Raw genomic sequence first — 15,522 nt, forward strand, 5'->3', positions numbered from 1 at the left:
GGGGATTTCCTTCATGGGGCACTTCCCCCGTCAATGTGACCTGGAGACTTACTCAGCTGCAGCCTGATGTGATGACTGCTATTGCCAAACTCGTTAGTGGCCGTGCAGGTGACTCCTGACTGCAGCAGGTTTGGGGTGACTTGGACAGTCAAGTTGCTGATGACGCGATGATGGTCTGTGTGGTTTTGGACCTGCGGGGAGATGGAAGAGAGTGAGGGATGCCACTCAGGAGGGGAAGAAGTGATCACTAGCCCATGGATTCCCAACCAGGGCCTACGACTGCCCTCCCTAGTTGGGGGTTCCCCAAAAATGTTACAGGAGATGCCTGAATGGAAGAGGTCAAGAACCGCTGCCTAGCCCCCGGGTCCGTTCCCTGCGCCGCATCCAGCAGGTGGGTCTCACCTTTCCATTGATGCTCCACGTGATGGTGGGCTCAGGGAGGGCAGCAGCTTTGCACATCAGGGTCACCAGCTCGTTCTGTTGCACAGGCACCAGGGAATCCTTGGAACTGATGTGCGGCTTTGCTGCAGGGGAGGAAGAAACACAGAGCAGAGAGGTCAGCGTGGCCTGGGACAGATGGGACAATTTCCTGCAATGTCCTTGGGAGACTGTATTGAAATATGTTTACGCATCTTTGGGGGCCCATTGCAATTGATGAACGGTTTATGTCTTATTGTGGGCTGGGATTGCGTGCAACCTCCTGAGGGGAGAGGGGGGTGTTTCAGAGGACTATACTGAACAGTGGGCCAGGCAAAAATGGAATCTGGGAACAAAATGTGTTTAGTGCTTTTCCTGGGGATGGGAACCAAATTCCCCACCTCTGGTTGTGCAAAACTGCAGCCTTCTGAAGCTACGCCCTGTGGAGTGACCTGCTGATCACCTGGTTCACAAAGCCAAGATCAAAGGCCCAAACCCTACAAAGGAAAGACCTGAGCTATTTATGGTGGTTTGAAATCTGAGACGCTAACAGCGGGGAAAACCCAGTTGTGAGATTTGAAGAACCTGAGGCTGCAGTCGGGGGTGCCGGCTGCATGGAGGCTCTTTGGTTGTTTGTAATCGGTTTTCTTGGCTTTCACCTTAAGAATCAATGGGCTTGCTTAGAAAGAGCTGTGCCCAGACGTGTGACTACTAGCAATGACAGCTGTTCATAGCCGCCATCGAGGAAGCAGAGCACAAGCACGGACGCTGCCCCGTTCAGGCAGTCTGGCTTGCTAGGACTAAACTGCAGCCTGGAAAAACTCCACTCAGGAGGGAGAGAAATGAGAGTCTCTGCCCAAGAGAGGTGACAGCCGAGGAGCCAGGAGCCTAGAGTGGGGGCCCTCAAGTCCACGGAGGGGGAAATACAGGTGCAATTATCCAGGACTGTGACATGGCCTCCCTGCAGCCATCTGACCAGGTGGGGGGAGATGCACCATGCCCCCCAGGCACAGGGCACACTTGCATTTACCAGAGGAGTAAAGAAGTAGGGAGGCTGCACATGTCTCTGCCAGCTCATTCCTCCCAGGCCCAGGGACCAGCAGGGCTGGGATGGAAGCAGTCAGGTGGGCAGGGGCGGCTCTGGCTTTTTTGCTGCCCCAAGCACGGCAGGCAGGCAGCCTTCGGCAGCTTGCCTGTGGGAAGTCCCCGGTCCCGCGGATTTGGCAGCGGGTATATCGAAGGCACGGGACTGGCAGACCTCCCGCAGGCAAGCCGCCGAAGGCTGCCTGACTGCCGCCCTCGCAGGGACCAGCAGGGCGCCGCCCCAGGCATGCGCTTGGTGTGCTGGTGTCTGGAGCCGCTGCTGCAGGTAGGGACTGCGTGAACCACCAGGGCAATTCCCCGAGCTCTTTGCTGGATTTCCCCCCCGCCCAAGCTATCTCCCTCCCCAAGCCTGCACAGGAAAAGGGGTGGGGATACGGCAGTGTCCGGCACTTACTGTGAACAGCGACGTTCACCTGCTTGGAGCGGGAGAGCCCTGGCACCCCAGTCACAGCCACCTCGCAGCTGTAGTTGCCAGAAGATTCGAGGGTGACGTTGCTCAGTTTCAGCTGCTTTCCTGACCTCAGCAGTTTCCCCTTCTGGAAAAGGAGATGAGCAGGCTAGTGTCCGACTGCCGCAGCCCCGCCTCTCGCCCGGGAGCAGCATGTGGCCGAGGGAGCAGCTGGGTCTTCCCAAGCTTTCCAGCTCCACTCCAAGCCCTGCTGTTGGGGGGCAGGGAGAGAATCTCCAGTCCCTTGGGGTTAGCGGGAAGTGAATATCCTGCCCGGGGTGGGGGAGTATTAATGAGGTTTCATCTAGCTCTACTGGTCACTGGAGCACGGCCTCTCCTGCACTGTGCCATTGCCTGGGAGCAGCCGTCCGCATGGCTCGTTACCTTCTCCTTCTTCCACCGGAACTCCAAGGGCTTGGAGCCTCTGGCGTCACAGGTCAGGGTTAAGACTTCTCCCTGCTGCAGCTGGATGGGCCCCTCAGGGGTTATCTTGAGCCCTTCGAGGTCTAGGGAGAGAGCAAGCGTGGGGATGAGACGCGGTGCCCTTCGTGTGGCCGAGGGCTCGCTGATGCTGGTACAGAACAGAAACTGGTTCCCAGGAGCCAGCCTGGAGCATGGACACAGGCCATGGGGGCTGCCGGAAGCAGCCGTTCTCGAATGCCACCTCCCCGCAGCTGGGGAACTGCTCCTCCGGTCAGCTGGCATCATGGGGCCCTAAATGACCAACCCATCGAGCTGGAAGGGGGCAGCACTGCACAGATTCATGTGGAGCTCAATGGGAGAAGGGCTGGGACGGCACAGGGCCCAGGGGAACCTCCCTGCCTCCTCCCCGGCCCTCCCTTACAGTTCACAGACAGCTCCGTCTCGTTTTCCAGCTTCTTCATGGAGTCGAGGTCGAAAGTCTGGCACAGGTACCGGCCGCTGTCCTCCTTCTTGACCTTCCGCAGGATCAGCACCCCGTTGCTGGAGGTTAGCTCTCTCTCCTCAGGCTCGGCACCCTCCTGAGGGGCACAAGGCAGACGGGAGCGGGGGTACGTGGGGGCACCCGTGGCTCGTGTTGGCACCGGGAGCAGGGGTGGCGCTGCTGGAGGTTTGTGGCCTCCTAGTCCATTCCCCTGCCCTGAGCTGGGCTGGAACTGATGCCCTAGTGGGGGGAGGGGGGAAAGACTCTGCCTCCCATTTCCTGATCAAGCCCACTCTGCGTGGGGTGGGGCTGGAACCGGTGCCCTGGCACAGCGATTATCCCTTTCCTTGAGCCGTCCAGCTCTCTGCAATAGATTCCCAGACTGGGGCAGGTGGAACCCGCAGCCCCGCAGCGCAGGAAGGGTGAGGGTCCCCATGTACAGGGGAGCACAGAGACAGCCGGTGGGGAGCTCAGGCAGCCCCACATTCAAGGCACGCTCTGTCAGCCCCTGGGCATCCAGAACCGGCCTGCCCTGGCCTGTCGCCCCGCCCCTTTGCTCACCTGCACTTTCAGCAGGTTGTACTCGGGTGGGGGGTTCCCGTCCCCCTCGCAGCGCAGGGTCACGTCGTCCCCCTCCCGCACCTGCGGCTGGGGAGACTCTATCACCAGACTCAGCTTCTCCGTGGAATCTGGGGTGCAGAGAGACATGAAGAGCCTCGGCTCAGCTGGGACCGGGGGGTGGGCAGACCAGGGGGCCCATGAGAAACTGGCAAGCGGCAAACAGGAGAGGGGGAATCTGACAGACGCTCTGGCTGGAGAGCACCGGGGAGACCAGACTGACTCCACCTACGTCCGTGCTCAAGCTTCAGCGTGAGGGGCCAGGACTTGGGCAGATGCCGGAGGTACATTGCAACATGTGGCAACACCTGGAGCTGGGGGGGTGGATCACTGCAGGCCCCTGCTACCATCCGCATGAAGTGCCATGGATGTCACAGCCTGGTCTATTGCAGCATCAACCCTGCAGCGCAGGGAGTGTTATCGCCAGTATGGAGAGTCATTCCCCTTCCCCTGGGCGCGGCCGATCAGTCCCAGACTCACAGAACACGGTGACGTTGACGTCCTCGGACGCGGCAGTCTGGTCGGCCCCCAGCAGGCGGTAGCTGACCTCGCAGTGGAAGCGGGACTGGCGGTCCTCGCGGCTCACGTGGGCGTAGAGGGTGCTGCTCACCGTGTACAGCCCGCTGGACTCCTTGATGAGGCTGACTTCTGCCGGGCGAAAGCAGGTGATGGGGTAGTGCTAAGAGAGATTGAGCACCTGCAGACCCCATTGGCTCCACGGGACCCCCCCCCCTCCCCGGGATCCAGCCCTTGGAAGGAAGGAATGGGGATGCACAAACTTCTCACCCCTGGGCTGAGCAGGATTGCTGTGAGTTTCCTCACAACAGTACCCATGGGCTCTCCATTACCATGAGCTTCCTTGCAGCAGGATACAGGATTATCCTGAGCATTGTGATCCCGGAAGTGCCTGGGCGGGCCCCTTACCCCAGCTCCCCAGGGCTAGCCCCCACAGGCTACAACATACTAAGCATCCCAAGGAGAAGGAGCTGGCTCCGAAACTTACGTGTGTGGTCCTGCCACAGGGGGCTCCCGTTCTTGTACCATGTGATGTTGGGGGCTGGAAAGCCATTCTTGCTGACGCACACTGCGATCTGAGACAGCAAAGGGAGCGCTTGGTGCTGAAAACCTCTGGCTCCCCGCGCAGCACCCCCCGCTTCCCCTCCCCACATGGCGCAGCTTGCACTGGACAAGGCAGTTAGGGTTCTCCCCACCCCTGCTGGCACTGTGAGCTTCCTGCCAGTAGTCCCCCACCTTCTTCTGGGTGCCTTTCCCCCAGCAGTGCTGCGGCCCCCTCGGGGCTCGCCCGTCTGTGTGGGGCACGGCTGGCTCCCCTCACCTTGGGGATCTCCTTGCTCGTCACTGGGATGCCCGCGTCGTTCACCTGGATCTCAGGAGGCTCCGGGGTTTCTGGAAAAGAGCAGCAGCCCAGCCAGGCGTTTGGTGCCAGGTGGACCGAGAGGCCAAGTCCCCGACCCCTCCCCAGGCTGAGCCAGCACCACGCAAGGGGGAACCAGACCCAGCCCCTGTTCGCTGCTGTGAGCCTGTTCCTGCCTTCCCACTGCAGCGGTAGGAGCTGCGCCCCTGGGAGTGGCAGCAGGGGCGGGCGCTGGGCAGCTGCGTCTCTCTCGCTAATGCCCACACCTTGTGATCGACGGCAGGCGCGGAGACACTCCCATGCTGCCCTGCTCTAGGCTCCCGGCTTAAATCAGCCTCCATGCCCCTGGGCCAAGCCCTGGCAGGGGCAGGCAGCCCTGAGCAGGGGAGGGGAAAGGAACATGGCAGCTCGTCGGCTGTCCCCAAGCAGCAGCCGCATCCAGAGCAGGGGCTCGCGCCGAGATGCCAATCATAGGCTGTCGCCCTGCCCCTACCCCCACCCTGGTGCTGGGCCCAGCGGCACTCACTGTAAATGTGGAGCTTGGTCCGGTTCTCGCCCACCCCTAAGCTGCCGGCCCCGACCTGGCACACGAAGGTCCTGGCGTCCCGCAGGGTCACCCTGCTGATGGTGAGGGTAAAGTCGTTCTCCATGGCCACCCGGCCCTTGTACTCTGTGTCCACCTCAAATTTCTGCCCGCGGACCATGTAGTAGATCTTCGTCCGGCTGTGTTTGTTGATCTAGAGCAGAAGGCGAATGAGAGGGACTCGCCACTCGGGCCAAGGACTCACCCGGTATGGGGCCCTCTTTGTGCCACAGCTGGCGGTGGAGGCGTTTGCTAGCGCAGCGCCCAGGTGGCTGGGACACGGGTGTGTGGGGAGATGTCTCCTCCAGGGGCCAGGCAGGGAGATGGGGCAGGACTGTGTGGTTCTGACTGGGACCCCCACCGCCAGCCTTTGCCAGGCCAGTGACTGAGCTGCTCCAGGGACCTTATTCCCCCTCAAACCCTCCCATGCGAGCCCCCCCTTACTGCCCCCCCACCTACATCTTCCCGTGCCCCCTGCTTCTCCCCTATCGTTGTCCCCCTGACCCTTCCCGCTGGGGGCCCCCGATCCTGCCCCATCCGTCCCCCACCCTGGGCCCCCCTGCGGGTGCTGCTACTCACATAGAACCAGTTGATGTAGGCGTAGTGGCTCTCCTCAGGGAGGGAGAAGTTGCATGGGATCCTGGCCGTCTGCCCCAACTCCACCTCCGCCGTCTCCAGCATGGAGACCTCCACTTTGCTGGCCCCAACTGCTGAGACAGGGCACAAGGTGATGGGGGGGGGGGGGGATGCCACACAAACACGGTGCTTGAGGAAAGCCGGGGGCAGGAGAACATCCCCCATTCTCCCCCCCACCCCCCACCCCTGACAAGACTCTACATGTGCTGTTGTTGGGGCTGAACAGAGCACAATCAGCCCCTCAGGTGAGATGTGGGGAGCTGAAGCCCCCCAGCAAAGAGCACAAGGGCCAGACCTGCCCCCGGGAGGTGCCCTGTCTGATCCCCCCGTGCTCTGGAGCCCTTGTGGGCACCATGCACCTGCCATGGCCTGGCACGCAGGTCCCACTGCCCACATTGGAGTGGCTCCTGTTTGCAAGATCCCTGTGCAAACACAGGCCTGCCTGCCAGTGCCCCTGCGTGGGCTCAGCACCCCTCACCCCACCACGGTGAGGGCAGCTGCAGGGGGCACCCAGGAGGAGACCATTAGGTGAGTGCCAGAGTTGGGGTGAATTTCCAAACACTGAACAGCCCTTACCAGCCCTGACCAGAACAGGGCCCCCACCCCTGCAAGCCAGCACAGCCCCACACCTCCCAGGCACCCCCCTGCAGCCGGCCCAGCCCCATCCTCCCCCCTCCAGCTGCTACATCCGCTGTGCTCCTGGTTCTTCTCTGCACACTGCCCCCCACGGTTCCCATGAGGCAGCAGTCACTGCTACTGTCCAGCTACCCTGCCATGTGCAGCCCAGCCCCCTCCCAGTCCCACTTTTCACCCCAGCCCAGCCCAAGCGGGTGTGTGTGGGGTCGGGGGGGGATCACTGCTTGCCCACTGAGAGCTTATTAACCCCTGCTGGGCCAGCTCAGCTCTGCCTCTCCACACGCAGCTGAACACCTTTGTGGCCAAGACACTAGCAGCCGGGGCCACTAAACTCATCATGGAGCTTGGGGAACACCCTGCTTCCTTCCCCTCCAAGAGCACTGACTCTGATCCAGCCCAGGGTGTGGGGCTTGGCTACTGGGGGGGCAGGATGGGGCCCAGGGGCCCACTAGGGGCCCAGCTGAGATGGGGTGGGAGCACAGCTCTCTGGGGTTGGGTGGGACAAATCTGGAAGGTCTCGGTCGCTTTCTGAATGGCACAGGCAGCCACAGCACCGGCCCCCCAGGCAGCGGGGCCTAGAATCTGAGCGCCGGCCCTCCATGATATTCCCTCTGCCAGGGCAGGGCAGGGCAAGCGGCCAGCTCTGCCCCCTGCAGCTGCCTCCACACACCCCCATCTGCCTTGCCCAGCTCTGACTGATTCAGGAGAATAGTCCCACAGGCGGGCTCGGTGCAAGCAGCACCCCCCACACCCCATCCCGGCACGACTCTGCTCTCCCCCAACACCCCAGCGCGGGGAAGGCAGCTGAGCCCAGTAAGTCACTTTCCAGATGCTGATTAGAGCAGAACGGGTGGGGATTAGACAATTAGCAGCACAAGGGGGACAGTGGGGGGGGGTGCTGCCTCCTGGCTGCTTTGCTTCCCTCCTTGCCCTCTTCCCCCCCCCCACCGCCAATGTTCTGGGACGACTTCACTTCTGGGGCAGGATGTTGTGCTCGGCTGAGCATGACGGCGGCGCAGCCCCATTGTTAGGACATCTGCTGGGTCTGAGGTGGCCTGGCTGGCGGTGCCGGCGGAGGTGGGGACGGGGGGCATGCAGGGCATCCGGGATCATGACACACACACCCCGGGGGGAAATCCCGGCCTCCTGGTCACATCCGCAGCTTCATCCGGCCCCGGCAGGTGGAGGATCACTTAGGAGCTGCCACTTCCTCAGGCCTGGGGAGCGAGGGGCCTGGGCTCCGGAGAGGAGGGGGGCTCCCGGCTGAGACGGCACCAGTCAGCTCACGGGGCTGAACCGGCACGAGACAGCGCCTGCCGCAGCAGAGGGGGGTCGTGCCCGGCCCAGCTTGGGCCATGGTGGAGGGAGGCTGCTGGATTCCACCCATGGTGGAGGGGGCAGCCTGGCTGCATCTGAGCCGCCGTGGCCCTGGCTGCTCGTGGAGCAACCAGCAGAGGAATCACCAATCCACCCCCCGTGCAAGCAGGGCTGGAACCCCCTGTTCTCCCCTCTGCCCTGGGAGCACGGACCATTAACCCTGCCCTCCTATGGGGACCCTGAGGCACACAGTGGGGGGGAAGGGACTCACCCACAGACATGTGGAGGATCACTGGCAGGGCTGAGAGTAAAACCCAGGAGTCCTGATTCCCTATCTCCTGTACTAGCCCCTGGATCTCAGCCTTCTGGAATGGGGAACAGAACCCAGGCGTCCTGGCTCCTCCACCTCCAATTGTGAGCCTACACCCCCTCCCTGCGTCACATCCAGCACCCCGGGGTCCTGGTTCCCAGCTGCACTATCAAGGAAATTCTACTCGCTTCCCCTGGGTGCAGAGCAGTGAGCTACGCGGGGCATAGGTAGAGGATGGCAGGGAGGGGGTGTCATGGTGAGGACCAGAGACAGCCCGAGGGACCAGTGGATGCCCACAGCCAATCCTGCCTCAGCCTTCCCCAGCGCTGACTGATCTGCCAGGGAAGGAGCTGTGATCGGTGCCATCTGCTGCCTGCAGGACCCCAGCCTGTCTAATTAATCTGCCCAGCAAACAGAGCCTCCTCTCCTTGCCCTGGCCTTTGTGGGACAGGGAGAACCTCAGGGTCTGCGTAGTGCCAAGCCCTGCAATTAACAAAAGATGAGCGGGCTCCCTTGGGGGATGTGAGGGGGTCAGGCAGCAAATCCCACTAATGCTGGCAGGGGAGACACGTGGGGAGGGCGGGCACGCACAGCAGCAGGAATCAGCCCAGCCTGCCCCACACAGCCAGGGGGCCTAGAGTGGGGTCACGCCACCATGCAAAGGGTCGTGAAGGACACCTGATAGGAGTGAGGACAGTGACCGTGGGGAGCAGAGATGGAACCCCCTGAACCTCCAAACGACCAGGTCCTCAGCATGTCTATGGGGGGCTCTGGAGAGATTTCTGAGGCTTCAGCTGCCCATGATGCAGCCACCAGCTCACCCACGCTGGGGGGAGCCCCGTGGCACCAGTGGGAGCAGTCTAAGCCCAGCTTCCCCCCACAGGCAGCGACTGGGCGACTCCCCAGCAGGGCCGAGCTGGTGCTCACAGCCAGTGATGGATGATAACAGCCCACGCAACTGGGATGAGCCAGCGATGCTGCTGCAGAGCCTGGCACATGACTCACGCCAACAGCAGCTCCTGACACGGGGGGAGTGGGAAACGGACTCCGAGCCTCCCCCACAGCATGGTGCTCAGGTCGCCAGCTTGCTCAGCTTCCCAGGCCTGGCTCTCAAAACTGGGTGTCAGGCAGGGAGGTGGCCACGAGGATTCAGCCAGCCACGGGCCCCCCACAGGCGAGAGACAGGCAGGCGTGGCCCCAGAGGCATTGTCCACAGGTCACACCCCCACCTCCAACCCCCCGCAATTCAGAGCCCCTGCCCAGGAGCAGAGACGAGAGGGCTGCGGGCAGGAGATACTCAGCAATTCACCACTATGGGCCAGTCTGCTTTCCCCTAGGATGGGGGGGGGTCATCATCCTGAGCCCTATTGCAGGTGGTGACCCATAGTCTTTGTCGAGGGGACCCCAAATGCCAGCAATACCTTCCGTGAGATTGCACACACCCCACATCAGCAATGGGCTGGATCCCAGCTGCGTGGGACCGGCACCGTGCGGGATCCCAGCTGGGAGGGGCCGGCACCGTGCGGGATCCCAGCTAGGAGTGAGCTGTGGGGCTGAGCAGGGGACTGGTGCTGGGGCAGTTAAGGTGCCCTCTGTAACACGCCACCCCTACACACCCCCAGCGCCAGGGCAGGAGGGGCTCTGCGGCTCCGGCACTGGCCACGCGCCTCGCACAGGAAGCGGTTTCAAAATCTAGCCATGCAGCTCGAGATAGGAAGCGCCTTGTCCTGCACTGGCCCCAACACAAGGGACCTTTGTCCCATCCCGGCCACTCACGTTTCCAGAGGGGGGGGGGCGAGGCGAGGCGGCTGCTCCGAACGCAGGGGTGCCAGGGTGCGCTGGTCACAGTCCCGGGAGTTCTTATGGCGGGGTTGGGACAGAGCCAGGGGAGGTGGGGGTCGCAGGGCTGGGGGAGAGCCGCGGGAACGCAGCCAGGGGGTGTGCGTGGGGGGGGGGGCGCTTATGAAGAGTGCCAGAGGCACCTTTTAGGGCCAAAGGTCCCCAAGTGCCACAGTACAAGGGACACACCTGGGGGCTACAGCCTGGGTGCTGGGGTCACAGACCAAGGGACGCTGCCAGGGGCCAGGCCAGGATATAGGACGGGATGGGGGTCACAGTACAGGGGACATAGAGGGGGGGCCACCCCCCAGGGCTCCTAATTGGAGAGTGAACACAAGGGCTCTGAAATCGCACCTGCTTGGCGTGAAACCTGCTAAGAGCAAACCCGAGTCTCCTGCCCAGGGCCGTGCCCCCTGCCTTTGGCACCTCCCATGCCAGGCCCTCGTGTCCCGCACCACATCACCAGCGCAAACCACAGGAGCCTAATGCTCTGGTCCAGGGCAGCGGGTGTCATCGCCCCGGGCACCCCTAGAGCACTGGGACGGGACAGCGTGGGGGTGGGGGAGCCGCAGATAATCCCCCTGCAGGTCTTTCCCTGCCCCCATCTCCCGCTGGGCTTAATCCTGGTCTGTGGAAGGGGACGGGAAACTGGCTAGAGCTCCCAGACCAGCCTCCTCTCTGCCCCCCCAGAGCCGTCGAATCCTGTCTCACCCTCTTCCCAGCTGGGGAGGGGTCAGTAAGAAGGGCCCCAGCAAACACTTGCACCTGGGGCTCCTGGAAATGGGGCCAGGCCCCTCCTGAGTACTGAAGGAAACCCCAGATAACAGGGCAAGGGACCCTCCCTCCCCGCACCTGGCAGCCACTTCGCCCACAGGGCTGTCAGTGGAGGATCTGGCCTAGGTATGGGGCAGTGGCTTAGCCACGCGGCAGCGGAGGTTGTGTCTAAGGGCAGATGACCCAGGAGCGTTACAGACTGGCGGTGCCAGCTCCCGTCCTGAACTGGCACAGCAGGAGACGCCTAGCAGGAGGCACCCCGAGTGTCCTTAGCAGGATCTAACCCCGATAACGCTGGCAGCCAGATCCCACCTGCCCGGGGCTGCGTGTGCTCTGCCAGCTGCCCCCAGAGAGGAGAGCTTAACAAACAGGGCTGACAAAAGGCCACCTGGCTCCCTGGAAACGCCTCTTCTCCCCAAGCTGGAGTCAGAGCGCCGGGCCAAGCCAGGGGCCTGGGACAGGAGGGTGAGCTTCAGGCAAATCAGCTGAGATCACACACCCTGGGTGGGTAGGAGACGGTGGGAAGAGACAAGGGAGCTGCAGGATGCATCCTCCCAGCCTGGACCCAGAGTCGCCACCCCTGTGGAAGGGCGCTGACAGAGCAGGCAGGCGCTGGAGAACTAGCAGACACCTGAGAGGCCCAGGTGTACCTGCACACCTATTGGACACACGGCTGGCTGAACAGCAGCTGCATTGATTTAAGCTCACGTGGCAAGAGATTAGCAGAGGGCACAGAGGGGGACATTGGAAAGGGCACAGGGGCCGGGAAGCCAGAGAAGTGCTATGCCTGCAGGTGAAGGACAGGCCTAAAAAGAGAGTGGCCCTGGCTGTACAGGGGAGAGAAGCCTTACTCAGAAGGCAGGGAGACAAGAAACCCCAAAGAGTCCAACGTGTGGGGAGAACAGAGACGGGAAGGGACGGGCGTGTGTTGTGTGGTCAGCGGGGGCCCTACGAAGGAGGTGCCCATTTATGAACTGGGATGGGAATAGACAAGGCCAAAGCACGACCTATTGACAAGGCAAGGACAAGGGGCTGGTTTGGGTGCCGTGAGGTTGGCCCTATAAAAAGGCTCTGCCCTCTTAGGGGGTAGCAAAGGGGAAGGCATGGACCGCAGTGAGCTAGGAAAAAAGAAGGCGGGGCGCCTGGGGACTGGAGCATGCCGGAGGCTGTCAGAGTAGACGGGGCAGGGATGACCGTGGACCTGGCAGGTGGTCAACCCTGCACCCAGCATGGGGTGGTAGGAGTGGGGAGATAAAACGCTTGGGACGGAGGGGGCCCAGAGGGACGGAGGAGCTGCCACTGAAGCCAAGCAAGCTGTGGTGGGAACTCAGGCACTGAGGGAAAGTGGCTGCGGGTTGCTGTGGGGCAAGTGAAGGTGCTACAGGAGAAATGAGTAGCCGCGGAGCAGGCCCTGCCAATAGCTGATGGGGACCCGGAGAACCAAAGGGAAAAGTGTAGGGGTGCTGTGGTGGACCAGGATAATGTGGGTCTCCTGGCCGGTGAAGCAGAACAAGAGAGGGATGCCCTGCCGGCCCCGGTGAAGCAAATGCCGGGCAGGAGGCAGCCGCACCCCCAAGGGTTACAGGCTTGAGGGCGTGGGGATGATTTGAGGTGTCTGCTCCACACAAGGCCTGAAGGGGTTAAGGTGGCTAGCTAGGCCAATTAACTGCCCAGGCTGCATCTGGAGGAGCAGCCAGGGAACAGGGATTAATTAGGGAGGAGGTTCAGCTGGACAGGAACAGGGACAGGTGGGGCCTGTATAAAGCCCAGGAGCTGAGAGCAGCTGGGGCCTATACTGAAGCAGTTTGCAGTCACTTGGGGAGGGAGGGAAGGAAGGAAGGGGTGTTTGGAGCTACAGAGGAAACTAGCCTGCAGTGACTCCTTGCCAGGAGGGAGTTTGGGCTGGAAAATCCAGAATTGCGGGGGAGCCAAAGGGCTAGGAAAGGCTCAGGGGAAAAAAAGCAGCCAGGGATAGAACAGTTCAGACCTTGCTTGTTGGTTGGAGGGTGCTGGAGCTGGACCCTGGAGTAGAAGGCAAGCCTGGGTTCCCATGCTAGCCCCTGGGCAAGTCTCACAGAGCAGGCAGGGGAGACTGCCCTGCTTGGGACAGTTGGCCCTGAAAGACTTGGCTACCCTGGACCACTGTGACCTGGCTGCCCAAGTCACAAAGGAAGCTGCTGCTCTTGGAGGATAGGGCCATGGAAGGCTAGTAGCAGAGCAGGGATCTCATGCCCACACTTGAATGCTGCGTGCATTTCTGGTCACCCCAGCTCCAAACAGATACATTAGAACTGGCAAAGGCACAGAGGAGGGCAACAAAATGACTAGGGGTATGGAACAGCTTCCAGATGAGGAGAGAATAAAAAGACTGGGATGTTGAGCTTGGAAAAGATGACTAAGGGGGGGATATGGTAGAGGTCTGTAAAAGCATGACTGGAGTGAAGAAAGTGAATAGGGAAGGGTTATTTACTCCTTCTCGTAACACAAGAACCAAGGGTCACCAATGAAATTAACAGGCAGCAGGTTTAAAACACCCATAAGTAAATACTTAACTTCAGCACCCTGAAAGATAATGGAGCAAATCATTAAGCAACCAATTTGTGAACATCTAGAAGATAATGAGGTGATAGGGAACAGTCATAATGGATTTGTCAAGAACAAATCATGTCAGACCAACCTGACAGCTTTGGTTGACAGGGTAACAAGCCTTGTGGATGGGGGGAAGCAGTAGACATGGTATATCTTGACTTTAGGAAAGCTTTTGATACTGTCTCACATGACTTTCTCATAAACAAACTAGGGAAATGCAACCTAGATGGAGTTACTATAAGATGGATGCATAACTGGCTGGAAAACTGTTCCCAGAGAATAGTTATCAGTGGTTCACAGACATGCTAAAGGGCATAACAAGTGGGATCCCGCAGGGATCAGTTCTGGGTCTGGTTCTGTTCAATATCTTCATCAGTGATTTAGATAATGGCATAGAGAGTACACTGATAGTTTGCAGCTGATACCAAACTGGGAGGGATTGCAAGTGTTGTGGAAGATAGGATTAAAATTCAAAATGATCTGGACAAACTGGAGAAATAGTCTGATTTAAATAGGATGTAATTCAATAAGGAAAAATGCAAAGTGCTCCACTTAGGAAGGAACATTCAGTTTCACACATATAAAATAGAAAATGACTGCCTAGGAAGGAGTACTGCGGAAAGGGATCTGGGGGTCATAGTGGATCACAAGCTAAATATGAATCACCAGTGTAACACTTGGGAGGGGAAAAAGTGAATATCATTCTGGGATGTATTAGTAAGAGTATTGTAAGCAAGACATGAGAAGTAATTTTTCCGCTCTACTTGTGATGATTAGGCCTCAACTGGAGTCTTGTGTCCAGTTCTGGGTGCCACATTTCAGGAACGATGTGGACAAATTGGAGACAGTCCAGAGAAGAGCAACAAAAATTATTAAAGGTCTAGAAAACCTGACCTATGAGGGAAGATTGAAAAAACTGGGTTTTTTTAGTCTGGAGAAGAGAAGACGGAGAGGGGGGAATGATAACAGTTTTCAAGTACATAAAAGGTTTTATAAGGAGAAAGGAGAAAAATTGTTCTCCTTAACTTCTGAGGATGGAACAAGAAGCAATGGGCTTAAATTGCAGCAAGGGCAGTTTAGGTTGGACATTAGGAAAAACTTCCTCTCAGGGTGGTTAAGCACTGGAATAAATTGTTCAGGGAGGTTGTGGAATCTCTGTCATTGGAGGTTTTTTAAGAGCAGATTAGACAAACACCTGTCAGGGATGGTCTAGATAATACTTGTCCTACCATGAGTTCAGGGGACTGGACTAGATGACCTCTCACGGTCCCTTCTAGTCCTAGGATTCTTCAAGCAATGCACAGTCAACCTGAGGAACTCATTGCCAGGGGATGTGTAAAGGCCAAACTTATAATGGGGTTCAAAAAAAAGAATTAGATAAGCTCCTGGAGGGGAAATCCACCAATGGCGATTAGCCAAGATGGTCATGGACGTAACCCCAGGCTTTGAGTATCCCAAAGCCTCTGACTGCTAGAAGCTGGGACTGGACGACTGCGGATGGATCACTCAATAACTGCCGCGTTCTGTTCATTCCCTCTGAGGCACCTGCCATTGGCAACTGTCACCAGACAGGATCCTGGGCTAGAGGGACCATTGGTCTGACCCAGTGTGGTGGTTCTGATGTTATGTTCTAAGAGCAGCAGTTCCACTTCCCTGTATTTCCCTCCCTCATTTCAGGAGCCACCTACAAACCCCACCTGCCCTTTCAGAGGCAGTGCTAGTCCTCTGGGGGCCCGAAGCAGGAATATTGGGGCCCCCCCCACAACACACACTAAAAAAGCAAATAAGCGGCTGCTTGAGCTGCTCAGGGCCTGAAGAAATTGTGTTGTGGGTTTATGCCCAGCACCAGCTCTGCTTCTAGTATTTAAACTCCTCTCTCTGCTCTGCTCCCTTCCCAGCCGCCGCCTCATGCAATCTCGGGGCTGCGGACACAAGAGCTGCCTTCTCTTCCCCAGCAGCCTCTGCGCTGCCG

General features: G+C 59.6%; 1 protein-coding gene across 3 annotated transcripts in view; it reads right to left on the reverse strand.

Annotated features, from left to right (window-relative positions):
* The window catches only part of MCAM (melanoma cell adhesion molecule), a 39,062-nt gene that overhangs the window by 10,065 nt on the left and 13,475 nt on the right, over nt 1–15,522 (reverse strand). For all 3 annotated transcript variants that reach the window (XM_044996806.1, XM_044996807.1, XM_044996805.1), the window contains exons 2-12: nt 6,029–6,156; nt 5,393–5,603; nt 4,828–4,898; nt 4,495–4,582; nt 3,972–4,139; nt 3,435–3,562; nt 2,814–2,970; nt 2,354–2,475; nt 1,916–2,057; nt 403–524; nt 53–191 (exon numbers count right to left, since the gene is read on the reverse strand). In XM_044996806.1, the coding sequence (XP_044852741.1) occupies nt 53–191; nt 403–524; nt 1,916–2,057; nt 2,354–2,475; nt 2,814–2,970; nt 3,435–3,562; nt 3,972–4,139; nt 4,495–4,582; nt 4,828–4,898; nt 5,393–5,603; nt 6,029–6,156 (1,476 nt within the window). The remainder of the gene's footprint in view (nt 1–52; nt 192–402; nt 525–1,915; nt 2,058–2,353; nt 2,476–2,813; nt 2,971–3,434; nt 3,563–3,971; nt 4,140–4,494; nt 4,583–4,827; nt 4,899–5,392; nt 5,604–6,028; nt 6,157–15,522) is intronic.

The sequence above is a fragment of the Mauremys mutica genome, chromosome 22, assembly GCF_020497125.1.
Source record: "Mauremys mutica isolate MM-2020 ecotype Southern chromosome 22, ASM2049712v1, whole genome shotgun sequence".
NCBI classification, from domain to species: domain Eukaryota; kingdom Metazoa; phylum Chordata; order Testudines; family Geoemydidae; genus Mauremys; species Mauremys mutica.